At 42.5% G+C, this 27,847-nt stretch overlaps 1 protein-coding gene across 6 annotated transcripts; it reads left to right on the top strand.

Moving 5' to 3' along the window:
• Nucleotides 1-1,875: 1,875 nt before the first annotated feature.
• On the top strand, nt 1,876-27,847 carry cdkl5 (cyclin dependent kinase like 5). 6 transcript variants are annotated; one of them, XM_078257055.1, is made up of 18 exons: nt 1,876-1,986; nt 2,422-2,542; nt 2,694-2,753; nt 3,628-3,718; nt 5,362-5,464; nt 6,110-6,196; nt 6,835-6,915; nt 7,066-7,241; nt 8,635-9,482; nt 10,865-11,205; nt 13,269-13,370; nt 13,699-13,804; nt 18,728-18,863; nt 20,603-20,708; nt 24,609-24,731; nt 25,918-26,032; nt 26,117-26,166; nt 27,009-27,847. In XM_078257055.1, the coding sequence occupies exons 1-18, from the start codon at nt 1,891-1,893 to the stop codon at nt 27,411-27,413; spliced, it is 3,147 nt and encodes a 1,048-aa protein (XP_078113181.1). In that variant the 5' UTR covers nt 1,876-1,890; the 3' UTR covers nt 27,414-27,847. The 6 variants fall into 6 exon arrangements, with proteins under 6 accessions (XP_078113181.1, XP_078113173.1, XP_078113164.1 ...); XM_078257047.1 differs by having other exon boundaries at nt 25,918-26,049; nt 26,128-26,166; XM_078257038.1 differs by having other exon boundaries at nt 25,918-26,166.

The raw sequence follows: 27,847 nt of genomic DNA, 5'->3' as shown, positions 1-27,847 counted from the left end.
ATATTATGCTTTTTGGCTTTTCCCCTTTCCTTTATTTTGTTATATATCTTTTTTGTGCACGTTATATGTTTACAAAGTGAAAAAGCCCAAAGTCCACCCCAAAGGGACTTACCACCTCAAACAGAAAACACTGTTCACAAACTGCTCCAAACAGCTCTATTGTAGTTCAGCCCATAGACTGTTAATATTAATGGACAGAGCATGTGTGACGTCACCCTTTGGTTTGTGGAGATCTGCTATGAGTCGTCGAGTTTGCCGTTACGGGCGCAGCCATCCTGGTTGCAGATGTGACGATTTTAGACAAGAGGGAGGAGCCATAGACTGTTGGGCGGTATCTGATTGTGACGTTAGCTGAGAGTTGTCAACGCTGCTTACACTCTACTTTACGCTACACACTTTCACTGGCATTCTGGATGCAACTGCTGCTGAAAGCTAGCCTACATAATTTGAGGTAAGATTTATCTTCGCTAGGTTTTAAATATATCTTTGTTCCATAGTTATATTACATACAAGACAGGCCGCAAACTGTCAATCACATTATAGCCACGCCCTAAAACACCCCCTGCTTTATCGTCAATTTTAAAATCAACGAGGCCATAATTAAAAAAATGAACATCCTTCTGTATTGCAGAAGACTTAAAACTAGCGATTGAGACCATAAACTCATTATGAAAATGTTTACTGAGGTAATTAATCAAGTGAGACTCTGCAACTGACTGGCTTATTGTCCTTACCTAGCTACTGCGCATGTGCGACAAAGATGTAACAGAAGTGCGATGCCTCACTCTGTAGCTAAAACAGAGAGCTCAACACCCAGGGTGAAAATATGGTGTTTTTTGAAAATTAAACCATGTAAACCTATTCTGATATAACCTCTAAATACAATTATGAACCTGAAAATGAGCATAATATGAGCACTTTAAGCTTCTCACTGAGCTTAAACACAGTCCAGTTGGGTAATCATTTAGGCCTTCAAAACCTGTTATTAATCTTATTTTTAGTAATAATGAGCTCATGGCCTGATATTTCTCTATGTATTCCACTGAAAAAGAAAAGGGTGGTGAAAGCATGATTTCTGTTTGTGTTGAATGTTTGTTGCCTAATTTCCTGACTCCAGCATGGATGTAGCAAGTAGAAATAGATCCAATAAAACCTGATGAAGATTATATGAAGACTTGCGATTAGTGTCCTGTTTTTGAAGCCAAAAAATTATCATCTTGACCTCTGAAAAGCTGCAATAAAACCCACCCTGTTATTGTTCTGCAGTAAAACTGTACAATATATACTTGATGTCTAAAGCTGCAGCACAGCCTTTGAATCAAAGCTACATAAATCTCAGAATCTGCAATTCAGCAAGGTTAATTAAGCAACCTGCCAGAAGCTGAAGGACACCCTACGATGCATATCAACTATGCCAAGGTTGTGCTGGTTTTTGTGTGCAAATGCCCTGTGGTAAAACATTTAAATTGGGAGCACACAGAATAGCTCTTGTGTTGGCACTGCCGGCAACTTGGACACCCTTTTTCTCTTGTTCATGTTACAAGTGGGCAATTTAATTATCCCTTATTCTCTTATTTGACCTTTCGTTTGACAAATATTTTCTGTTTATCACATCTGATTTTACTGTTTGATGAATCTTTGTATCTGTCTATCTTAGAAAGTCGCTTGGCCTTTGTTCAACTCAGTAAGTTGTTTTCTTTCGTCTTAATACAAACCAGGAAACCAATGAGCTGGTGGCCATTAAGAAGTTCAAAGACAGCGAAGGTGAGTGAAGGAGCAAGAGAGGGAGAAAAGGAGGGAGAGAAGGAGGAATAGCGTTATCATTTGTGTTTCTTTAATTTCCGTGCAGAAAATGAGGAGGTCAAGGAGACGACGCTTCGGGAGCTGAAGATGCTTCGGACACTGAAGCAGGACAACATCGTTGAGCTGAAAGAGGCTTTTCGCAGGAGAGGGAAACTCTACCTTGTCTTTGAATATGTCGAGAGGGTCAGCTTCACACTGTCATTATTATTTCATGTTATGCACACATTCATTCTTGCACCTTACATATTTCCACCCTGCTGCTGTATCTAGTCTCCAAGTTTCAGGATGTTGAGACTGCACAGTTAACCATAAAAAAGCATCACCATGACAACATATGAACTATGCTGTTGGTGAATAATGGTATTCCCCACTGTGTTGCCAGGGTAGCCAGCCAAGTGTTTATTACATGACAGGTTTTATTTTCATACTGTACTCCAGTCACTTTAGCATGGTGTCCCCTCTCGCTGCCCTGGTGAGGGTTTAAAAAGAAAAGACTAGGAAGAGGATACCCCACCGTAAAAATGATCTAGGACAAAGATCATCAACATTCATATTGTTAAGCACTTTTTTACCCAAAACCTGCAGCCACTCATCCTAGCTCTTCCTTGTGGTTTGCAGAACATGCTGGAGCTATTAGAGGAACTGCCCAACGGTGCACCGCCTGATAAAGTCCGCAGCTACATCTACCAGCTCATCAAAGCCATCAACTGGTGTCACACGAATGAGATTGTACACAGAGGTGTGGAGTTTATCTTTATTTATTTATGTCTCTACATCAATGTCACTAAGCCTCAGACTCTCAAAATCACATATAAAACCAGGGTTGTTGTTGTGTTTTTACGTTATGTTTCATAACAGTGGATTGGCTTTTCTCTGCCTCTCCCTTCCAGATATCAAGCCGGAGAACCTCCTCATCAGCTCGGAAGATGTTCTCAAACTCTGTGACTTTGGTGAGTCTTTGGTCTTCTCCTTCTGTTTATTTACAGCAGCCATATTGTCACGTTGAGTTGTTGAGATTTACATGTGCAATGCCGTAAAACCGTACAGTCTCTTGCATGTTTGCCTTGTCAAATAAACGTAATTGCTCGTAAAATCGACATATTTGTTTAAGAGACTGAATCAGCTTTAACGGGTGATTTATTAGACATTCTGTGATTTTTTGCAGTTAATCTGTGATTTCAGTTTTGCCAGTTTGGTTCCTGTGAAAAATCCCACCATTGATGTGTCACCTTGTAAATTGTAAGGTTCAATTCTGCCACTGGGAAGCAGCCAACCAGCTCTATAAAATGTACTCTGGGGGTTGTTATCACAATTTATCTGCTAAAGTTATATTTCAAGAAAGTCAGGTTAATGTTAGGCACCTGTTTCCCCTGTAAATTATGAATACATTGTATTGATACAGCATAGTTCTGTCATTTTATAGTTTACCAGGTATATTCTACATTTGTGTATTTGCAAAGTCACACAGTCACTTAGCTCTGTATAATTGGCTGAAGCAATCCTACAGAGTCAGCTGGGGTGAGATTTGTTTGTTATTCACTGTTGGAGCTGGCATTCTGTTTATTGTGATTTTTCAAGCTTAAAATGGACTCTCGGTACACCAGTTCTAAAGCTCCGTCTCAGCCCGCCTGCAGTGACATAACTAATTAGAGTCTGGTCACATGGGATGATGGCCATGTCGTTACTGTAGCTGTCCAAACAATTTGAGTGTTGATTGCACTTTGTTCTTACTAATGAGCCCTTTATCATATCGTACAGAGTACTAGGTGTCTAAAATACTCTATCACTATCTATGGGATTTATTCATTTTCATGTCTGGCTCAGGTTTTGCTCGTAACCTGTCTGAAGGGACAGATGCCAATTACACTGAGTATGTGGCTACAAGGTGGTACCGCTCGCCTGAGCTGCTGCTGGGGTGAGTCTGTGTGTGTGTGTGTGTGTGTGTGTGTGTGTGTGTGTGTGTGTGTGTGTGTGTGTGTGTGTGTGTGTGTGTGTGTGTGTGTGTGTGTGTGTGTGTGTGTGTCTTAAGTGTTTGTAGGAGATCGTGAGAAAGAGAAAGGGGCACATTCTGTTAGGGTTAGGGTTACAAATCAAGTCACAAATTATTCTCTGCATTTATGTTTTCATCTTTTCATAGCACCAGTTTTTATATAAGATTGTATCAGACAGGAACACAGTGATTTATCACTTTCACTCCCGATACCGTTTCCAATACCTAAATTCAGGATATCAGTAGAGTACTGATCCAATACCAATGCTTTCATTTTCCCAAATTCAAAATCTGTCAAACTCACTGCGAAGAAGTCATTAGAATAATTATTATGTAAGGTAACATAGCTGTGGCACTAAAAACTTTAATTGAGTCAATGGCCTACCATGACTGAATGAAAGTAAGCGATAGAGAAAACACTGAGTATAAAATAATACCAAATAAACTGTCAATAAAGCGACCCACCAGTGTGCCAGTCATTACAAACTGAGACCAAAGATCCCCGATGTGTCAGGATGAATTTTCCGGCATATGTTTCAGAAGTTTTTTTTTAAGTTCAATAAATGCACAATGTTTCCAAAGTAGTGTTTCCAGAGTGTTTCCAGAGTAATTGTGTTACATAATTGTGATTATGACTTTTGCCATAATCGAGCAGCCCTAATAGAGGAACACTTAAAACGTCAGTTAATCTAAAAAATTCAAAGTCACCAAATTTGGAAAAAGTGACGATTAATTAAATATCAAAATAGATTCCAATTAATTTATAAGAGTTTCAGCCTCAATAAAATTACACAACATAAAAGATATATTTTATTAAATTGATCTCTTAAATTCTTCCTCTTAATTGGAGAGTTGTTGATAAGAAAAGGATCACAAAGTCTATTGGACGCCAAACAACGTGTAAGTTAAGTCAATGTAATATTGTATTTCTATTATTATTATTATTATTATTATAATTATTTAAAAGCTTATTTTTTTGTGCATCTTTGTGCACAAGGTTCAGTCCCATAAACCATTTTGTATACAAATTTCCATGTTCACCTTTTTCATCGGATTACAGGGGAAACACTTGTTACTCTTTTCACCAAAAAGAGTGCTTCCACAATATGGACACATTTTATTACATATTAGCACACACCGAACCCTGAGACCAAATTTCTGTTTTGCAGTTGTTTTTGATGCTCATGTTGTTCTTGATGCTTTTTCCTGCATAGAATGTCCATTCTAGCTTGGAGACAGCTGAACGTCATCTAGCCTCACTGCTGTAGCCTGATTTAGTAAATGCCCTGGAACATTTATTGAGACGGCGTTTGAATGCCGCCCACTCAAATACTCTCTCCCTCCAACACCACAACTCCTCTGCTTCTCTGCTGCCAGATCTCTCGCCATTTCTCACCATACTCCTCAGCTCCGTTCCCTCAGAAATGACCATCTTCTTTATGAGCGTTTCCATCAGAAACACAGCATTTATTCTTTTGTTTCACTGCACCACCACCACTCATAACATCATCCTAAGCACCATCATCACCTCATGTCTAAATTATATTTTGTCTCTTTTTACATCTCAGGGCTCCCTATGGAAAGGCCGTGGACATGTGGTCGGTGGGGTGTATCCTCGGGGAGCTGAGTGATGGACAGCCCTTGTTTCCAGGGGAAAGTGAGATAGATCAGGTTGGTGATGAAACAAGTAGTCCATTAGTTAGTAGGCTGAAAATTAATCAACGATTAAATGCAAGTATGTGTAGATTCTAGCTTCTCCACTGTGAGTTTTTGTAGCTTTTCTTTATCTCATATCTTTGGTATGGAGTTTAACTGTTGTTCAAATAAAACATGTGTCTGTAACGTAATGAAGAGCCAATTTGACATTGAAACATTTTCTTTCTAATGTAATAAAATAGACATTTTAAAGTGAGAGTAAAACAGTGTTGTGAATAATTGTGAGATAAAATCAAAGGTCTTTGGACCCAACACCTGGACAGGAAAGGTGTGTGAGTCTTTTTCACATTGTCTGCATCTGATAAAATAAGCAACTGGAAGACTACTTTTCCAGCTGTTTTTGTCAAAGCTCTTAAAAGTGACTGTATGCTACCAAACAACAGACAGCGACTAGCTGTTGAACATAATGGAACATTTAGCAGCTAAAGGGAGACTTATATCTCCTTTAGGACTTGGTGGAGAGCAAAACAGAGCAAAAAGGAGAATAAATATTAGACTTGCATTCATCATATAATCATCATAATAGAGTCTTGTTGGTGAACGAATTAAATGTACTGTCACACTATTAACTCTGATGCTTTTCATTGTATTTACCTCCAGCTCTTCACCATTCAAAAGGTTTTGGGGACACTTCCTGCAGAGCAGATGAAACTTTTCTACAACAACCCTCGCTTTCATGGAATCAGAGTAGGAAATGTTTCTCTTTCATCCTTTCTATAGTCTTCTTTGCTTCTTTTTTCTCCTCCTCCTCCTCTCTGTTTTTACCTCCTCTCCTTCTCTCGCCATCTCTCTCTCTCTCTCTTTCTCTCTCTCTTTCTCTCTTTCTCTCTCTCTCTCTCTCTCTCTCTCGTGGCAGTGTTCCCAGTACCATGACTGAGTGGATTGCTATGACTCATGAGATTCAGTTTAGCAGCAAGAGAAAATGTCCCAGAAGGCCGAAGCAGGACTGTGTGTGTGTGTGTGTGTGTGTGTGTGTGTGTGTGTGTGTGTGTGTGTGTGTGTGTGTGTGTGTGTGTGTGTGTGTGTGTGTGTGCGAGCGTGCGTGCGTTTCGAGAGAGAGGGAAATTTGGTAGTTTGTTTAGTGTGATCCAGTGATAGATTTCTGTGTGATTTGAACTGAGATAAAGTTTTTACTGTCAGGAACATCTACTGTATGTTGGAAATGGTAATAGTAATTTTCAATGCACACTAAGTTCAGTTTTGATACGGATTTAATGTGTGTGTGTGTGTGTGTGTGTGTGTGTGTGTGTGTGTGTGTGTGTGTGTGTGTGTGTGTGTGTGTGTGTGTGTGTGTGTGTGTGTGTGTGTGTGTGTGTGTGTGTCAGTTTCCCTCAGTTACTCATCCTCAGACTTTGGAGAGAAGGTACCAAGGCATCTTGAGTGGTTTGATGTTGGATCTGATGAAGGTAAAAGTACTCAAACTCTAAATCTATATTAAGGAATTTACATGGACATGATGTCTTATCCACCCTTAATCTATCTACTTATATTACTATTAACCTTTGTCAATAGTTAATATTTGTATCGATAAACATATGCACATCTTTTCCCGTCAGAACCTGTTGCTGCTAAACCCGACTGAGCGTTATCTGACAGAGCAGAGTTTGAACCATCCGGCCTTCCAGCCTCTGAGGCAGGCAGAGAGAGAGAGGCCTTCTCCGGCGTCTCCCAACCCACCGCGCTCCTCCAAGAGGAAAACACACCATCATGGAGAGAACACAGTTCCCACAAGGTCAGACTCCTCCATTTTACTTTCTGTCATAGCTTCTACATGCAGTCATCTCATGTCATCATATCACCCAACCCAAGCTGGGACCCTAATTCACCAGCTAGGGCATCCATAGAGAGCGGTAGTTCTGAGGAACAACTTAAACACAAGCAATAGTCACAGTGAGTGAAATCTGCATCTGTGTTTTTTTGCATACATTATTATCTATATGACTATAATATACCGTCCATGCGTGGGGAACTGATTCTCCGTGGGGGGAATAATCTGTTTTTTACAAAGACTTGCTCCCCCTTTAAAGATATCTTTCATTATTACATTTAAAATATTTAGAAGATATGCCATCAGGATTTTTTGTAAAAAAACAACAACATGACTTTTAGGTGGCACTTGATTCAAAGCAGTTCACACTTTTTTGTTCTGACTGTTCTTCAGTTCTTCTGTTTTGAAGTGAATAAATCATAGCAAGTTGCTGTAATGGCTGCAATCATTGCTTCTTGACACAAGCATTGTTTCCTGAGAGAAGATGTTCCATCCAATGATTTATTTTAAAGCGCCCATATTATGCTCATTTTCAGGTTCATAATTGTATTTTAAGGTTGTACCAGAATAGGTTTACATGGTTTCATTTTCAAAAAACACCATATTTTTGTTGTACTGCACAGCTCTCTCTCACTGCTGCAGATCCTCTTTTCACCTGGTCTCTGTTTTAGCTACAGAGTGAGACCTCTTTTCTTCTTCTTCTTCTGTACTATCTTTGATTGCACTCATGCGCTGTAGCTCAGATGTAGATCATGTCAGCTAGCTAGCTCCATAGACAGTAAAAGAAAGGCTGTTTCTACAACTTCGGTCAGTTACAAGGCAAGATTAGCTGGGAGACTTCTAAATGAGGGCGCACATGTAAGTAGTTCTTTTGTATATTATGGTGAACTTGTGTGTGTTGTAGCAGTGCTTTGCTATTGAGAACGAGGTAGCATGCTAGCGTTAGCATTAGCGTTAGCATGCTAACGCTACGAGCGGTTAGCCAGCTCGTTTCGGCTTGTGACGTCACAAGCCGTGCCGATTTTGTACAGCTCACCCGGAGACTGAAGGCAGGACACATTCAGAAACCGTATCTCACTCAAAACAGCATGGATGGATTTTTTTCAAAGTTTGTATGTGTGTGGAAGCACCAGAGACACAAAAGAACACCAGAAATCCCAGAAAAAGTGTTTTTTTTTCATAATATGGGCGCTTTAATTTAAGAGAGTTTTTTAGAGAGTGAACAGTTCAAGCAGTAGTGGGATTGTTGGAAAGAGAACTGAGGGAATAATTTTTAGTGCAAGTTTGTGCAACATTCCAAAAGATTAGGACTTTAAGATGAAGCCTAATATAATGCAAGTGTCATCTGTCCCTCCAGAAGTCACACTAAGAGCACGAGCCGCCGCTCCAACAGCAAAGAATGTTCCAGCCTCCCTCGCCATGGCGACCTCCATCACCTCGGCAACAAGAGTTTCCTCAATGGTAACAAACCGTCCCCAACCAGTTTAAGTCCAACGCTCCACCCCAAGGCCCAGTACATGTCCCAGACCCTCAATCGTTCTGTCTCATCCAACAAAGACCTGGCTAACAACAACTTGCCACACCTCCTCAGTCCCAAAGAAGCCAAAGGCAAGACAGAGTTTGATTTCAGCTTGGGACCCTCCCCAAAGCTGCAGGACCAGGGACACGGGGCGAAGTACGGCCACAGCAAACCCACCTCCTCTCGCTCTCAGCAGCAGCAGCAGCAGCAGCAGCAGCAGCAGCAGGCCGGCCGCCACACCTTCCTGGAAGGCAAGACCAACACACTGCAGTCTGGAGCAGAGAAGCAACATGGCCGACATACCCACAGTATGGCCGACTCTTCCCACGGTTCCATGTCCTCCTCTTCTAAGAGTTCAGCGTCTTATCTCAGCCTGTCCAAGAGCCACAGTGGGCTGAGTGATGCAAAATCTGTAGGGAACCTCAGCGACGGTCGAATCCATCAAGATGACCCAAACTCTAACACGACAGCAGGGGTGGGACCCGGGGCCCGGTTCTTCCCTGCCAGCTGTTTAGACCTCAACATCCCTTCAGGTCCCCAGGGGCCGCCTGGCAGCCCCTCTACTCGACACAGTGATCGTTCCGGGCACAGCCCTGCCTCTCGTAGCAGCGGCAATGTCCGCATGGAGAGCAGCACACTGGACTCCTCATCCAGACACAAATCCAGACATAAACCTTTAGCACCAGGTAGGTTTGAGAGTCAAATTTGTATTCAACAAACGGTAACACTTTACTTGAAGGTATCGACATAATCATGACATGACACTGTCATAACTATGACATGGCACTGTCATGAACGTGTCATAAACATTATAAACAAGTCATAAACGTTTATGACTTCTGTCATTAAGTGTCATTCGGTTTTTGTCATGACAAGTTGACATTGTTTGGGTTGTCTTGATTATGACAACTTGACATTAATCAAAGTGACATTACCAGAAGTTGTCTTGGTCATCACAAGTTGACATTAAATTAGTTTGGGATGTCTTTGTAATGACAACTTGACATTAAATTTCTTTGGAGTGTCCTTATTAAGACAACTTGACATTAAACAGGATGACATTATGTCAAGTTGTCATGACAAAGACATCCCAAACAAATTTAATGTCAACTTGTCATGACCAAGACAACTTCTGGTAATGTCACTTTGATTAATGTCAAGTTCTCATAATCAAGACAACCCAAACAATGTCAACTTGTCATGACAAAAACCAAATGACACTTAATGACAGAAGTCATAAACATTTATGACTTGTTTATAACGTTTATGACACGTTCATGACAGTGTCATGTCATAGTTATGACAGTGTCATGTCACAATTATGTTGATACCTTCAAGTAAAGTGTTACCCAACAAACTTCAACTTCTTTGTCCACTGAACTAAGAATTGAAATTTGCCTTTTGGTTTTAGGCTTCGACCAGCCTCTTTTTCAATATTATTCAAGGTCTTTCAATGTATTTAAATGCAGTACATCACACACTAGATCTCCCCACCCACTGTTGAACTTATCACCAGAGACAGTTCTATCCAGCAAATGTATAGCTAGTTTAAAAGAAGGCAAACAAACACATTTCCAGTCTTTTGGCCGGGAACCATATTAAAAACATACTGTAAGAGTTTTCTGTAACAAGGCATCTTCAGGAACTAGTTCACAATCTACCTGTAAATTATATTGTCATAAATAATGTCGTCAGCTGTTAGTGTATATTGTTACAGTAATTATAATGGCTGTCATGTAACAAAGGACAACTTTGACATGTAGTGCTGACATTATTAGCTGTTTAATAGATGAGTCAATATACAGAAACATATTTGACAACAATATGATTGATTAATCATTTAAGTAAATGTGTCTTTTTCTGTTTTATATCTCTGTAAATTAAATACTTTAGATTTTTGACTTTTGATTGAAAAAAGAAAGTATTTGAAGATGTCACACTGGTAATGGGCATTTTTTACACAGTTTATAGATTGAACAATTGATCAAACAAAATAGCAGATTAATCAATAATGAAAATAATCATTACCTGAAGCTCTAATGACTTTGATATTTTCGCTATTCTTCAGAGGAGGCCGGTGCTCCGGAGCTCTTAGACCCGGGAGGAGCAGGGATGCCCTCCACTCACACTCTGCCTTCCCCACATGAGTCTTATCATTACGGCCTGGGCTACACCTCACCCTTCTCATCTCAACAACGGCCTCAACGCCACTCCATGTACGTGAGGAGGGAGCGCCACCGACCACACGGGATCGAGGGTGGCATGGTGGGCTTGCCTCCACCGGGGCAGGCGATACCGACACGTGCCAGTAGCCTGCAGCTCCTCTCCCCCCAACTGCAGCACCGGACCACCCTCACTGGACACTCAGTGAGCTCTTCGAGAGAGGACTGCACTGATGACATGACGAGGGTTAGTGGCAGACAGTCCTGTGGGTGTGGTGGTAGTTAAAGGAAACATTCACCCTAATATACTGACACTACAACTGTAAAAGAAGGGTCAATTATATCATATAATGATGATTATTTTTCAATAAAAAGCCAAATGTAATGTAATGTAAATGTAAAGCACATGATGTCTTACACTGAAAACTCTTGAGGTCTGATGTCTTCAGTAATATAAAGACATCAAGTGTCTGTTTAAGAATGATTATGATGGAATTTAGACATTTAGTATTTAGTTTTTTAGATTTAGTATTCTCTGCCAGAATGACATATCTGTCATTGTAGAGATGGTTTTAAACCAACATTAAAATGTACAGGGGAAAAAATACATATTTTTAAATAAAGAAAATATATATAAATACATGCACCATCATATCTTAAAGAGTGCCCCACTAGAACACTGCGCTCCAAGAATGCAAAGTTACTTGTGTTTCCTAGAGTTTCCAAAAGTAGAAAGGGAGCCAGAGCCTTTAGCTACCAAGCTCCTCTCCTGTGGAACCAGCTTCAAGTTTTGGTTGGAAGGCAGGCACCGTCTCCACATTTAAGAGTAAGCTTAAAACTCTCCTCTTAGATAAAGCTTATAAGACCAGCCCTTATAGTTATGCTGCTATAGGTTGACTGCTGGGGGACTTTCTAGGACACACTGAGCTTCTCTCTCCTACTCTCTCTCTCTCCCATTAATGCATGATACTAACTTAGCTTCCTTCCCAGAGTCCTTGTGCTTTCTCGCCTCCCAGATTTCTTTGGATCATGGTGGCACCGGTATCGTGGCGGCAGCTGCTGTGGTCCTGCTTAAAGCCCACTACTACTACTAGTATTATTATTATTAGCCATAATTGCCACTGTACATCATGTCATTCCATTGTACCCACTGCTAATTATTATGAGTCATATTTCTATAATTATTATAGTTAGGCATTATTGTAGTTGCTGTGCATCTCTCTCCCTATCTCTCTCTCTCTCTCTCTCTCTCTCTCTCTCTCTCTCTCTCTCTCTCGCTCTCTCGCTCTCTCTCTCTCTCTCTTTGCCCCCCCCCCAAACGGTCGAGGCAGATAGTCGCCCACCAAGAGCCAGGTTCTGAGGTTTCTGCCTGTTAAAAGGAAGTTTTTCCTCACCGCTGTCACACCAAATGCATGTTCTTGAGGGAAATGTTGGATCACAAAATTATAGTGTGTATTATATTCCATCTGTAAAGTGTCCTAAGATCACGTCTTTTCAGATCAATTTGACACTATAAATAAAACAGAGAGACACATGACATATGAAACGGAATCTACTACCATATTAACACTAACAGCTAACTAAGAGCTAACACACATTCCAAGAGGACATTAGTGTATTTCAGGACCCACAAAGTTATAAAGGAAAACTATGTAAATACTACTGATCGACTGATAAAAGGCCAATCGTAAGTAATGGACCTAAGAACAAGGCAAGAGGCATAAAATATACAGATGACATTGTGGCCCGCAGGAGTTCGGCGCCAATTTTTTTTTTCTTCTCTATAACCTGCCATTTTAACTCTCTCTTCACCAACAGTACAGTGTGTGACAAAGTAATGCAGTTTACTTTAGAAATTATTGAAAGTAAATCTGAGAAATGTTGGACATTACTGAAGCAGGAGAAAAATTGGGTGAATACACAAAAATCAATACCACGGAGTGCTCTGGTAGCTCACCTGGTTGAGCGTGTGCCCCATGTACCAAGGCTCAGTCCTTATCACAGTGCCCAGGGTTCAATTCCAACCTGGGACCCTTTGCTGATGTCGTCCCCCACTCTTTCCTGTCTACAGCTGTCCTATCAATTAAAGCCTAAAAAATAATCTTAGAAAATTGAAAAATACCACATTTCCTGACATGTATGAGTGTCTAAGGGTGAATCTTTTCTTTAACACATGTATTGAAAATGTGTGGGTATTTCAGGACTTAATGCGTGTGTGCAGGGACTGTCACTGTCTCACATTATCATTGCCACTGCTTCATACTGCTTGCCCAGTCTGCTTTGACCTGCGCCTGTCCGTCTTCTCAACAGAGCGAGCAGTCCCCTAATGACATGAGCCACCCTTGTGTCCCCATCAAAGACTCTACGAGGGACAACACTGCTGCTTTTCATACACAGCGCTCAAAAAACGAGGTCCGACCCCCTGACTCCACACTTCCTCCAACCAGTTCAAGGAACACAGACAGTAGCTCTTCTGACCGCTGGTTTCCATAGCTTTTTCTGTTTCTACAGCTTCACTGCACGTTGTCGCTGGTATAAATGTAACCTCACTGAAAAGCTCTTAGATTGTCCCGATTGTCTTGTGATGTGAGCCAGCAAAACATGTGCTATAGCTAATGATAAGAAATTAAGTGAGATTATATGAGATTATCAATCACAAATATGAAGATACTGAGGAACTTTGTATGGTCCTGTTCCCATGTGTGTATTTGTGCGTCTGCATGATGTGTGTGTTTCTTAGGTCGGCATGTATCATGACCCTCATGGCGAGGAGGGAGGTTCCTCCAAGGAGAACCGGATGATCTTCACTGAGTCCATGCCTCGGAGAGTAGGCAGCTTCTACCGAGGTAAGGAACGGTAATCACTAAGCGACAAACTGTGTGTAGTGTGGCATCAGAAAAGGAAATTATTTAGGCAAGGCACATTTATTTGTATAGCGATTCAAAATGATTTACATGATTAGACAATAAGACAAGATGTAAAAGAAATACAAGGCAACATAAAAATACACATAAATATTATTTTAAAAGAATAAAATAAAATATGGTGTATATGTATTGTGTGTATATATGTGTGTGTGTGTGTGTGTGTGTGTGTGTGTGTGTGTGTGTGTGTGTGTGTGTGTGTGTGTGTGTGTGTGTGTGTGTGTATGCTTGTACATGTATTGTTATTTTTTACCCTGGGGACAGTAAGCAGCCATGTAACCATTGAGTGCTTTATAAACCAAGGCGGGAAAAAAACGAACCAAAAAGTACCAAAAGGACAGGTTTAAAGCAGAGATCTTCAACAGGGGGTCCTCAGAGTCAATGCAGGGGGGCCTCTAAATTAATCTTTATTTTTTTTATTTTTTTTCAAAAATGTAAAAGTCTTAAACATACAATATGTAACTTTCTGCCGCTATGGGGTCTCTCAACCAAAACATCCATCCATCCATCCATCCATCCATCTTCATCCGCTTATCCGGGGTCGGGTCGCGGGGGTAGCAGCTCCAGCAGGGAACCCCAAACTTCCCTTTCCCGGGCCACATTAACCAGCTCCGACTGGGGGATCCCGAGGCGTTCCCAGGCCAGGTTAGAGATATAATCCCTCCACCTAGTCCTGGGTCTCCCCCGAGGCCTCCTCCCAGCTGGACGTGCCTGGAACACCTCCCTAGGGAGGCGCCCAGGGGGCATCCTTACCAGATGCCCGAACCACCTCAACTGGCTCCTTTCGACGCAAAGGAGCAGCGGCTCTACTCCGAGCTCCTCACGGATAACTGAGCTTCTCACCCTATCTCTAAGGGAGACGCCAGCTACCCTCCTGAGGAAACCCATTTCGGCCGCTTGTACCCTGGATCTTGTTCTTTCGGTCATGACCCAGCCTTCATGACCATAGGTGAGGGTAGGAACAAAAACTGACCGGTAGATTGAGAGCTTTGCCTTCTGGCTCAGCTCTCTTTTCGTCTAACGGTGCGATAAATTGAATGTAATACCGCACCTGCTGTGCCGATTCTCCGACCAATCTCCCGCTCCATTGTCCCCTCACTCGCGAACAAGACCCCAAGGTACTTGACCCCTTCACTTGGGGTAAGGACTCATTCCCTACCTGGAGAAGGCACTCCATCGGTTTCCTGCTGAGAACCATGGCCTCCGATTTAGAGGTGCTGATCCTCATCCCAGCCGCTTCACACTCGGCTGCGAACCGATCCAGTGAGTGCTGAAGGTCACAGGCCGATGATGCCATCAGGACCACATCATCTGCAAAAAAGCAGCGATGAGATCCCCAGCCCACCGAACTGCAACCCCTCTCCACCCCGACTACGCCTCGATATCCTGTCCATAAATACTACAAACAGGATTGGTGACAAAGCGCAGCCCTTGTGGAGGCCAACTCTCACCTGAAACGAGTCCGACTTACTGCCGAGAACCCGGACACAGCTCTCGCTTTGGTCGTATAGTCGATTGGATGGCCCTGAGAAGGGACCCCTCACCCCCGTACTCCCGCAGCACCTCCCACAGTATCTCCCGGGGCACCCGGTCATACGCCTTCTCCAGATCCACAAAACACATGTAGACTGGTTGGGCATACTCCCAGGCTCCCTCCAGGATCCTTGCGAGTAAAGATCTGGTCCGTTGTTCCACGACCAGGACGGAATCCGCATTGTTCCTCTTCAACCTGAGATTCGACTATCGACCGAATCCTCCTTTCCAGCACCTTGGAGTAGACTTTACCGGGAGGCTGAGAAGTGTGATACCCCTGTAATTGGCACACACCCTCTGGTCCCCCTTTTAAAAAGGGGAACCACCACCCCGGTCTGTCACTCCTTAGGCACCGTCCCCAGACTTCCACGCAATGTTGAAGAGGCGTGTCAACCAAGACAACCCCTCCACACCCAGAGCTTTAAGCATTTCTGGACGGATCTCATCAATTCCTGGGGCTTTGCCACTGTGGAGTTGTTTAACTACCTCAGCAACCTCCACCAGGGAAATTGATGCCAATCCCCCCTCATCCTCCAGCTCTGCCTCTACCATAGAGGGCGTATTAGTCGGATTTAGGAGTTCCTCAAAGTGCTCCTTCCACCGCCCTATTACCTCCTCAGTTGAGGTCAACAGCATCCCATCCTTACTGTACACAGCTTGGATGGTTCCCCGCTTCTCCCTCCTGAGGTGGCGAACGGTTTTCCAGAAGTACCTTGGTGCCGACCGAAAGTCCTTCTCCATGTCTTCTCCCACACACGCTGCTTTGCCTCTTTCACGGCAGAGGCTGCAGCCCTTCGGTACCTTGCAACTGCCTCCGGAGTCGTCTGGGATAACATATCCCGGAAAGACTCCTTCAGTCGGACGGCTTCCCAGACCACCGGTGTCCACCACGGTGTTCGTGGGTTACCGCCCCTTGAGGCACCCAAGACCCTAAGACCACAGCTCCTCACCACAGCTTCAGCAATGGAAACTTTGAACATTGTCCACTCGGGTTCAATGCCCCCCAGCCTCCACAGGGATGCACGAAAAGCTCCGCCGGAGGTGTGAGTTGAAAGTCTGTCGGACAGGGGCCTCCTCCAGACGTTCCCAATTTACCCGCACTACCCGTTTGGGCTTACCAGGTCTGTCCAGAGTCTTCCCCCACCCCCTGACCCAACTCACCACCAGATGGTGATCGGTTGACAGCTCCGCCCCTCTCTTCACCCGAGTGTCCAAAACATATGGCCTCAGATCAGATGAAACGATTATAAAATCGATCATTGACCTTTGGCCTAGGGTGCTCTGGTACCAAGTACACTTATGAGCATCCCTATGTTCGAACATGGTGTTCGTTATAGACAATCCATGACTAGCACAGAAGTCCAACAACAAACAACCACTCTGGTTTAGATCAGGGAGGCCGTTCCTCCCAATCACGCCTCTCCATGTGTCTCCATCATTACCCACGTGCGCGTTGAAGTCCCCCCAGCAGAACTATGGAGTCCCCAACTGGAGCCCCATGCAGGACTCCACTCAAGGCCTCCAAGAAGGCCGAATACTCTGAACTCTTGTTTGGTGCATATGCACAAACAACAGTCAGAGTTTTCCCCCCCACAACCCGCAGGCGTAGGGGAGGCGACCCTCTCGTCCACCGGGTTAAACTCCAACGTAGCGGCGCTCAGCCGGGGGCTTGTGAGTATCCCCACACCCGCCCGGCGCCTCACACCCTGGGCAACTCCGGAGAAGAAAAGAGTCCAACCCCTATCCAGGAGTATGGTTCCAGAACCAAGACTGTGCGTAGAGGTAAGCCCCACCAGATCTAACCGGTAGCGCTCCACCTCCCGCACAAGTTCCGGCTCCTTCCCCCACAGAGAGGTGACATTCCACATCCCCAGAGCCAGCCTCTGCTGCCCGGGTCTGGTCCGTCGAGGCCCCTGACCTTCACTGCCACCCATGTGGCAGCGCACCCGACCCCAGCGGTTCCTCCCACAGGTGGTGGGCCCATGGGATGGAGGGATGTCCGCCACGTAGCTTTTTCGGGCTGTGCCCGACCGGGCTCCGTGGCAAACCCGGCCACCAGACGCTCGCTGACGAGCCCTCCATCTGGGCCTGGCTCCAGACGGGGGCCCCGGGCTTCCTCCGGGCAGGGTCACTTCATCCCTTCCTCGATTTTTCATAGAATTTTTTGAACCATTCTTTGTCTGGCCCCTCACCTGAGACCACTTTGCCTTGGGAGACCCTACCAGGAGCACAAAGCTCCAGACAACACAGCCCTCAGGTTCATAGGGACACACAAACCTCTCCACCACGATAAGGTGATGGTTCCCGGAGAACCAAAACAATGGATTGTAAACACACGTTTGATGCAGTGGGAAGTTGCATGGAATTATGGGAGTTTTTATTGCTAAACACTATCGTTGATAGAATGCATCTGTTAACGGAAGAGTTTACCCATTCAAGTTTATTCACGTTACGTTTAGTAACGTTTACTTATTCATGTCATGCTAATAAAATAGCTGCAGTTTCCCCAACATAATTACGTTTTTCTTGATTCAATCTGTATTGGTAGCTAGCTGACCAGTTAGCTAGTGAGCCAGCAAGCTAACATTAGCGGCTAATCATTAGCCAGCAGCTAAAACCACACTATCACAGTATATTTCACATGCCAATGTCACCTTTTGGATTTTACCGGGTGGACGGGGTTTGTTGTAACGCTAGCTAGCTAGCTAGCTAGCTACTTAACGAGGCTGAGAGATGGGTGTGGGGCTGAGAGACGGGTGTGGGTGGGGATTGCAGGGGGAATCGCATAGTTTAATAACTGCAACTTCATTTTATACAATATACAATATACTCCGTCTCTCTTTCAGTTAAGGGGTCCTTGGCTTAAAAAACGTTGAAGACCCCTGGTTTAAAGCATTTCTGGGCTTCTTTATTTATTTAGTGGTGTATTTTTCTATATTTATAACCTTCGTTTGACACAAAATGTTGGGGTTTATGACAGATCAATTGAAAATATCTGGTTTTAGAATCAAGGAACAAGTGTATCTTTCTACACTTGCCATTTTACATTGTGTTTAACAATTATACAGGGAGAACTCCGTAATTAAAAGAGGCGGAGATATCAACTTGGGCTTTAATAGACAAGACAGACATGGTGGATTTTGGGAAATGTGAGTGCAGCAAAATAAAACATTGTGGAATAACATGATACATCACAGATTAATAACATCCAAGGCAGAATTTCTTTTTAAAATGTACCAACCAACACTCCTCAGTAAAATCTGCAGGGATATACACTTTTAATAATTGTCTCTCATCCCTGTGTCTGCTCAGTCCCTTCCCCCAGACCAGACAACTCCTCCTCTTTCCATGACGGTGTTGGGCAGGGTCGAGGGCCCGTCATACCTGTTGTACCCGGAGACCCTGTTGTCATGGTCAACCACTCCAAACGCCAGACGGCTTTTGACTGGTGAGAATTTAGTTTTTGAACTGGAATGGCATTTTCCTTGATGGTGACTTCATGCAGCACTACAATACAATACATTTCAGCCTGGTATCACCAAATACTGTATCAATAACAATTCATCCCAATTTCTCAAGTTTTTTTTTCTTCTTTTTCCCGTGTCAATTCATGCCATTTAATCTTTACTAACAAAATTGTGACATGGCATAAAGAGCGACAAAGTCCTCTGGGGAGGAGGATGCTGTTCGTGGCCCATGTGAAACCAAAAGTCATCGTCATTCTTTTTTTTAATCTTGACTACCTAACTTATGTACATACTTAATGTAGCCTATGTAACAAACATACTTATTTTAAGCCAAACCATCATCTTTTCCTAAACCTAACCAAATGGTTTTGTTTGATTTCACAACCTTAACCACGTGTTTAAAACTGACGAGATGGAAATGAGAATGGGGCGTTAAATGACTTAAGCAAAAAGCTTAAAATGTGTAGTCATGACACGCAAAATGTCCTTAAAAGTGGTGTGCTATTTATACGCCTTCCCATGAGATCAGGTTGTAGATGTACATTCAAGGTTGTTTAAAGGAAACTAAAGTTTGACGTGTCCACATTTAGAGTTGTAAAACTTTACAGGTCTTCCTAAACTGAGCTTCTATTCAACGTGCTTTGACCTTAGAAGTAGACATCTAATGATGAAGAAAGATTAGTGTTTCTAAGGGCGTTTTCACACATACCTTGTTTGGTCCGGACTTTCTGACTTTTCAGTTTGATCCGAACCAAAATTGCAGGTGTGAAAACCTCCCCCAGACCACGGTCCAGATCAAAAAAACAAATTTTGGTCCGATAAAAAGAGGTGGTCTAGGTCCAGACCAAACTGAACCATGGTCCGGTTTGTTTATAGTGTGAAAGCATTTTTTGGATGGTATGGACTTTCGGACCAAATAGGCTACAAAAAGCTCTGGCAGGCTCTCCTTGTGTTACAAGACCGGGGAAGCTCCTTTAAGGAATAGCTAACAGCAGTTTATTTGTTAAGTGGTAGTAAACGTACAGTGTAGGTTTCCGTTTGTCTCTGAATAAATGCTCCAGAAAGAAAGCTCCCGTGTGTTGCTTCTCAACATCACAACAAAACAAAAAGAGCCGCAGCAGTAGGCTAGGGGAGAGCAGCAGTCAGTTGAAAAAACTCCGACACAGAGAGAGGATACGAGAGGACGGGGAAGCCCATCTACAAACCAATCAATTATAAGCATCTGGAGACGCAGCTCACGTATGTGATGAAGGCAGGACGTAGTTTTGTCACATATAGATCTTTAGTGCGCTTGCATAACTGCAGTGTGAAACCAAAACTTACTGGATGACAAAAACATGAACTTTGGTCCGGACCTTAGTTCGGACTTTCAGGTGTGAAAACACCCTAAAACTACCTCACAATCTCAATTTTCCTCACTGCACTGTCACATAAGGTCTGTCACAACACCAATTAAGATCTATTAGATTGTACAAGGTGAACGTAAACAACGAAAACATGTTGTCAAATATGTAACATTGTCATTTAATTGAAAAAGAAAAATTCCTTTCTTTTGATGAACCATACGAGTGCACGTCTAATATTAAGTGAACAAGGAACAATTACTTTGGTGTTTCTTGACACAATCTGTGATTTTAAAACCTCAGTGTGCTGTGATTTTAATTTCTTTGTATTTACAAACATGAGTCATATGAACAATTTTTCCACATTTGCCACGTAGGAACGCTGCAGAAGCAATGGTCATGAATCCTCCAGAGCCTGCCAAAGAGAAGGAAAAACAAGGCTTCTTCAGAGCCATTAAAAAGAAAAAAAAGAAGACACAAATAGTAAGATCATTTAAGTCATTTCATCCAGCACACTCAGACATATATCCTTTGGTTCAATGTGTTGGTTCTTTTGTTTAGAAAGTTTATTTTAGTGTATAGTCAATCAGAAGGTTTTTCATTTGAAAATAATTATCTGTAGCATCAGTTTCTTCTGGCCTGACTTACTGTGTGAATGAACAAAGGTTATGTATTACAACCCTAGTTCTATAAGCACAGACTCCACCCTCTAATGGACTGTATAGGTAATACTCCTGTCCAATCCCGATATTGCCTGACGATTCGCATACTGGAATTTGCATAAACATAGCCGGCAAATCAGGACGCGTTCTAGTTAGGCACGTCTCATAGAGTGTATTATTAACCACCAAGTGTGTTAAAGGTCCAATGTGTGGGAATTTCTCTTCTAGCGTTGAGATTATATATCGCCATCAACTCTCTCGCGCCATGCAGTTCAAGATTTGTATTTTTAAAGGCCAGTTATTTCATGGATCCAGGATACTATGCATCCTGATAAAGTTCCCTTGGCCTTTGGAATTAAAATAGCCCGACATCATCACATGCCCTTCACCATACCTAGAGATTCGCATGGTTTTATTTCAGTTAGCCTAATAGCTGGTTTGATTTGCATTGAGAGATGATTTTATGGAAAGTACCCCATGCCAATCTCTAGGTATGGTGAAGGGTATGTGATGATGTGGGGCTATTTTAATTCCAAAGGCCAAGGGAACTTTATCAGGATGCATAGTATCCTGGATCCATGAAATAACTGGCCTTTAAAAATACAAATCTGCCTTTCTACATTATTCATTCACAAATAAAATTGGTGTCTTTAAAGATTGGATTTTTCCTATTCTTTTTAATTAAGGCATTAAGATCAATTTCCTAAAGATGATTTTTTTATTCCTCTTTTTAGTCAACTTTAGCATGGGTGTCCTAATTTTAATGTCCCTTACCGGCTAACGTATTTCAAGATGGCGAGTGAATATGGAGCCCACCCCAGTTCATGCGAATGCAAATGTAAAATTTCAAGCCAAAAGGAATACTTGGAATTGATGGTGGTGGTAAATATTCATGAAAAATTACAAGTTTGTGAACGGGCAACACAGATTTTGATAATGAACAGCTAAACACGTTACACACTGGACCTTTAAAGGGTAATTCTGGTTTGTTAAAACGTGGGTCTAATTTTCATAGTTTGTGCTATCATTCCTGTTGGTAATAATAACATTGTACTAATCAAGTTAACTACTAAAATCTGGGAACATGGCGACACATGAAGTGCGATGGGCCAAGAAGCATGAGCAGTCAGACGATCAGACAGATTGTAAACTAGTTCAAAACCTTGTGTACTGTATGGCTGGACCATGTATGGTCTATGTGCTTAATTGTGGCCAAATTGTTACAGGGTTAGATAGTGGTGGTGTCTATAATGTGAATATAGATATTATTGTAAATGTTCATTTGTAGTGGTACCAAGTAATATTTGTTTGTCGTGTACTGAAGTAGCATATCACATGACATGGTAAAGATACATTCAAGACAAATAAATTGAGGACTATTTTTCAATGTAATCATGCTGTTATCAACAAGTTATTGTTCTGGATAACTCATATAAAGTGTTATTGTGTAATTAATGTTACTTTGTTAAACAGACCACACCGAGGTTTTACCCCATGACAATTATAACCCCACAGCCTCAAATATTGGTATTGAAGAGCTGCAGCATTTATTCATGGACAAACTAAAACCTACACTACATTTACTACCACCTCACAGATTTACTGTTATTTCTTCTCTGCTCTCTTCGGTCCACCGATGTTAATATCTCCGCCGGAAACTAATAGTGAAGTTCCACTGGCATCGTTTCCTTGCGCTACTTTTAGATGGTTCTATTTTCCTTTCTTCATGTGTACGCCTATTCCTTCTTCTTGTATCTTTAACTGCTCACCTGATGTGAAGCATCGCCCGCTTCCTTTCGGCGTCCATGTTTAGCAATTGTGCTGTTCATACAGCACACGCTGTGCAACAGAGCTCCGTGAGCCATCAGCGAATCCTGCAAGAAAACACACTGAAAATCTATTATAAACCATATAGAAGACATTATATATGATATAAATGATCGGATTCTGATAAATGATCAAATAGGCATCCCCTGCTAGCCAACACTTTTGAGTTTCTATCTCCTGCTGTTCTCCTGGAGTTTCTATTCCCCCATTTTTTACATAATGATTATGATAATGATATTGATAAAATATCAAAACTTGCCGATCCACTATATTTATTTAGATATAACCAAGTGTCAATGCAGTAATTCAATTCAATTTTATTTATAGTATGAAATCATAACAAGCGTTATCTCAAGACACTTTACAGATAGAGTAGGTCTAGACCACACTATAATTTACAAAGACCCAGATTCCCAAATTCCAGTAATTCCCCCAAGAGCAAGCATTAAGTGCGACAGAGGCGAGGAAAAACTTCCTTTTAGGCAGAAACCTCGGATAGACCCAGGCTCTTGGTGGGCGGTGTCTGACGGTGCCGGTGGGGGTGTGATGAACAGTGGCAATAATAGTCACAATAAAGATAATGGAACTATGACTAGAAATAGTAGTTGTAGTAGTTCATGGCATAGCAGGGTACTGCAGGACGTAGCAGGGCGTTGCAGGGCACTGTAGAGCGTAGCAGGGTGTAGCAGGGTATAGCAGGGTGCGGACCAGGGCCACGGCAACAGCTGCAACCATGATTTAGGTGCCACCCTAATTCAAGGAAAACTTCTGGGCGAAAAAAAAACATAAGGACTCCGGGGAAAAAGCTCCCCAGAGCTAGGTTAATAACAAGCATTTCTGGGACATGGATGCACACAGAGGGAAAGAGAGCGGAGAGAGGGGCTCAGTGTGTATGTATGTATGTGATTTTTTTTTTCGAAATTAAATAGAGGAGCAGGCAGGCAGGCAGGCAGGCAGACCCAAACACACACACACACACACACACACACACACACACACACACACACATTGTGGTGTGCTGTTCATCTGCATGTAACTTACTCTGCCCATGCTGTTAAGCCTGTGCTTTGAAACAGTTAACACAAGTGGCGGCAGCAACAACAACCTTGTATTAAGGAAGCTAATCAGCTGATTGATGGGCGATAGCAGAGGTAAAAGCCCGTGCCAATACATTTTGAAAGGGCAATGGCCAATGGCCAACACTCACGTCATCACATTCCCTCAGACCAATGGTGGAACATCACTCAGTGACAGAGTGACAGAGTTTTGAGGTCCTAAGGCTGGTCGCTACAGCCCAGCCTATAAAGCCCCAGTTTAGTCAAACTTATTCGGAAGAGACAACGAACATGATCTGTAAAATTATTCCCAAAAGTGTAGAAAAATGTCACAGTTTACAGACTAGCTTCCTACCTCAACATTGACCTGCTATACTAAACTAAGTTGTGCACCTTCACAAGACAAGTTTTCATCTAAATGTAGCGAAGAGTTTAACAAAACTTTCTGATAAAATGGCCATACAAAGTAGTTTAGATAGATAACCTGGCAACAAATGTTGGCTTGTTTACAACCTGTCTGATCATCTCGTGATGCCGTTATGTTAATTATTTTGGATAGCACAATGTTATTATAACAGATGGAAATTATTTCCAAAATTACAAAAATAAGACACAAGTAGTAATAAATCAGAACTCAGGTCTAGGTCAGAATTTCCACTCTTTCTGTTTTCTCTTTCATCTCAACAATCAAATTGTTGCTATTGTTGATTCTTCTTTCTGTATCTATTGTTAAGTTGTATTTATTTAGATGGTTGAAGATCAGGTGCTGCAGTTGTTTTTGTGTTTGCTGTCAGAGATTTTGTGTTGAGAGTTGTGGCTGTGCGTCTTCTGCTCCACAGACGGACATGGAGGACGGGAGGAACCCCAGCATCAAGAAAAGTCTTTTCCCCCTCTTTAGCTCTAAGAATAGCTTAAAGCACAACTCAGCTGTCAAAGTCCTACCTGTAGTCGCCTCGCCTATGGTACAACACCAGCCTCCCGCGCCCTACCCTGCCTCACCAGTAATCTAACCCCAACACTACGGCTGCATGTTAACTCGCATTGCACTCACCAGAATGACCTGGTTTGAAATCTTCTCAAGCACTTCATGATTGATGATTGATTGACTAAGAAATATTCCAAATTGAAAGGATTTCAAATGCATTTTGAGTCTAATACTACACGGTGTCTGTGCATCCATTATGTCCTTGCTATAATGTGTGTCAAATGCTGTCACCTTGTATTCATATTGCATTGGGGGACATGTGTGCTGTTTGTTTTGAGGCCAACATTTCTGCACGTCGAGACTCATTCTTTTCAAATAAAACATAAGTGTATCATGTGAGGGTCATGAACATATTCAACACATTTTTCCACGTATCCAAACTCATGCTGCAGACGTTTATGGACTCTGTACTGTGCTGAAGAAAGAAATAGTTTGACATTTTGGGAAATGTGCTTCATCGCTTACTTGCCGAGGGTTAGATGAGAAGGTCGATGACACTCTCATGTCTGTTCATTAAATGTGAAGCTACAGACAGTTAGCTTAGCTTAGCTTAGCACAAAGACGGGAAACAGGAAAAAAGCTAGCCTGGTTCTGTCCATAGGTAACAAAATCCATCTGGACCAGCACCTCTAAAGCACTTCTTCTCATCTAACTACTTGATAATTAAATAATCGTTTAAGTCAATTATCAAGTAAAAAAGGCATATTATATAATAATATAAGAGAATGTGCTGTTTTTGTTGTTGTTTTATATCGCAAATGCAATTGCTTTTTATTTTTTAACTGTTGATCAGACAAAACAAGACATTTGAAGACTTCAGCTTGACTTCTGGGATATTGTGATGGCCATGAATGATTTAACGATTAATCTTTTAATAAAAAAATTATCAACAGATTAATTGATAATGAAAATAATCCTTAGATGCAGCCGTACTGTATATTATAGTTTGTACAAACACACTCAGACACAAACCTTTTGTATGAAGTCATCACTAATCACCATCACCACCTCCTTGTGCTTTGTCTGGTGCTGCCACAGGGGTGCATGAACCTACCAGGATTTGAGCTGTGATTTGAGTGAGAAGTGTAGTGTGTGTTTACATGAAGTAAATACTTTGAATAACTACTAATAATGTCGCTGTATTTTTGTTTCGGAAACGTCAGGTTCCTGGTAACGGACAAGAACACCTGTCCCTGCAGAGGAGCTCCAAGTCATCCTCTCACCATGGAAGCCGGAGGAAAAACCGCGAGCGATCCCGAGACCGGGAGCGGGAACAGAGCCGGGACCGAGACAGAGAGAGAGAGAGAGAACGGGAGAGAGAGAGAGAAAGGGAGAGAGAGAGGGAAAGAGGGAGGGAGAGAGAGAGAGTGAATGACTGGCCTCCAGACAAACCAGTAGACTCACACTCTCAGGTATGTAGCTTACATACTGGAGACTTTAGTTTGTATTTGTTTTACGATCATCATAGAAATTATTTTTCAATTACCTTATTTTAATGCCATGTTGTTTTCTAACCTAAATAGCCCCTTAGCATCATTCAAGAAAACGTAAATTTATTATGACGTACATTTTGTGTCATGTTATTTAAGTCTCATAAAAGCTATTTGTGGGTGAGGTCATACAAAGTGGTTCTGCATCTAACACTTCAAGCGCAAATATAATATCCTATGACATGTTAAAAAACAACCTTGCTCACGGAGGTTTTATATTCAGAAATACAGGGGTTGTCACCAGGAAGTGTGGCAAAGTATTTTTCAATGAAAACCATAACACGATATGCATACTATGATATAAAAGTTCCACACTAGCCTCTGTGAATGTCATCCATTTTCTAGGTAACTTGTCACAAATATAGTATTTGCACACAGGTAATTGTGTGGACAACTTATATTAATTGCACGGTAATGCATGATTTAATCAGATTGATTCAATAGAGTAAAATGAAATGAAATCAAATAAATAATAATAAAGGAGGGTGGGATGTTAAGGCCTATCCAAATCCATTACAGCTCCTTATAGCCCCCTTGTAGAAACACCTTCACGCCATGCTCATGATGTATACAATTCCTGCAATAATTATTTCTAAATTTATGTCTTCAGTAGGAATGAACACAAACCGGGTAGGAAAGTATTGAGTATTGAGAGACAAACAAATGGGTTTGGTCTTTTCATGACATTTGTGGACAATAAGAACAATATAAAAGCCTTCTACTTTAAGATCCATCATCAACTGTATCTCTTTCTCTCCTAACAGAGTCAACCACTCAAGTCACTCCGCAGGCTCCTTCACCTTTCCCCTTCTTCCTCAAATCAAGGACAGCCTCCTCCTCCTCCTCCAGACCTGCGCTTCCAAGCCCCACTCCCCAACCCCCCCCAGCCCTCCTCCAAAGCAGGCTACTCCGAGGGTCGAGGGCACGGCGAAAACAGGGGGCACCCCGGGGTGAGCAGCTCCGCCCAGGCTAAGAGCCGCAAAGCCAGCTACCCCCTCCCCGGACAGATCGAGTCCAGCTGGCACGTGTCCGCTTTACAGCGGGCGGAGGGCGCTCAGTTCACCCCCGAACAGCTGGGCATCAAACCGGGGCAGAACGGACCCACCTTTACCCGAGCCTCCCGCACCAGGATGCCAAACCTCAACGACCTGAAGGAGACCGCGCTGTAAACCCCCCTACCCTCACACCACACCACCTCCAATATGACTCCATCCTGGAAGCATCTGCCAGATGCAGACATCACGGTACTGTAGTAGAAGTTTACATGAAAGCCTATTTCACTGGATCGAGTCCTCATTCAGAAAGGTAGTTATTTGTTGATGATCATGTCTCTGAAATGTATAAAGACTAGACGTTGAAAGGATTAACACAAACACCAGTAATAGTGTTGTTTAGGGAATCAACAACAGGAAAAGTGCCCACTCCCTCTCGCGATGCCGGTACTGTATCAGTTGTATGTTAGTCTCTCTCTACTTAACAAGGTTGGAACATTAGAATAAGCTGATCTTTCCTGTCAAGGAGACACTGCCCACGAGGCCTCTTTGCTGCCATCTTCTGCTCACAGGACACTACAGCAAAGCAACACATGAGACAGCCGCTGTCA

This window comes from Sander vitreus, chromosome 1 (assembly GCF_031162955.1).
Source record: "Sander vitreus isolate 19-12246 chromosome 1, sanVit1, whole genome shotgun sequence".
NCBI classification, from domain to species: Eukaryota; Metazoa; Chordata; class Actinopteri; order Perciformes; family Percidae; genus Sander; species Sander vitreus.
The sequence above is the reverse complement of the archived record's forward strand: the minus strand, read 5'-3'. Positions and strand labels throughout refer to the sequence as shown.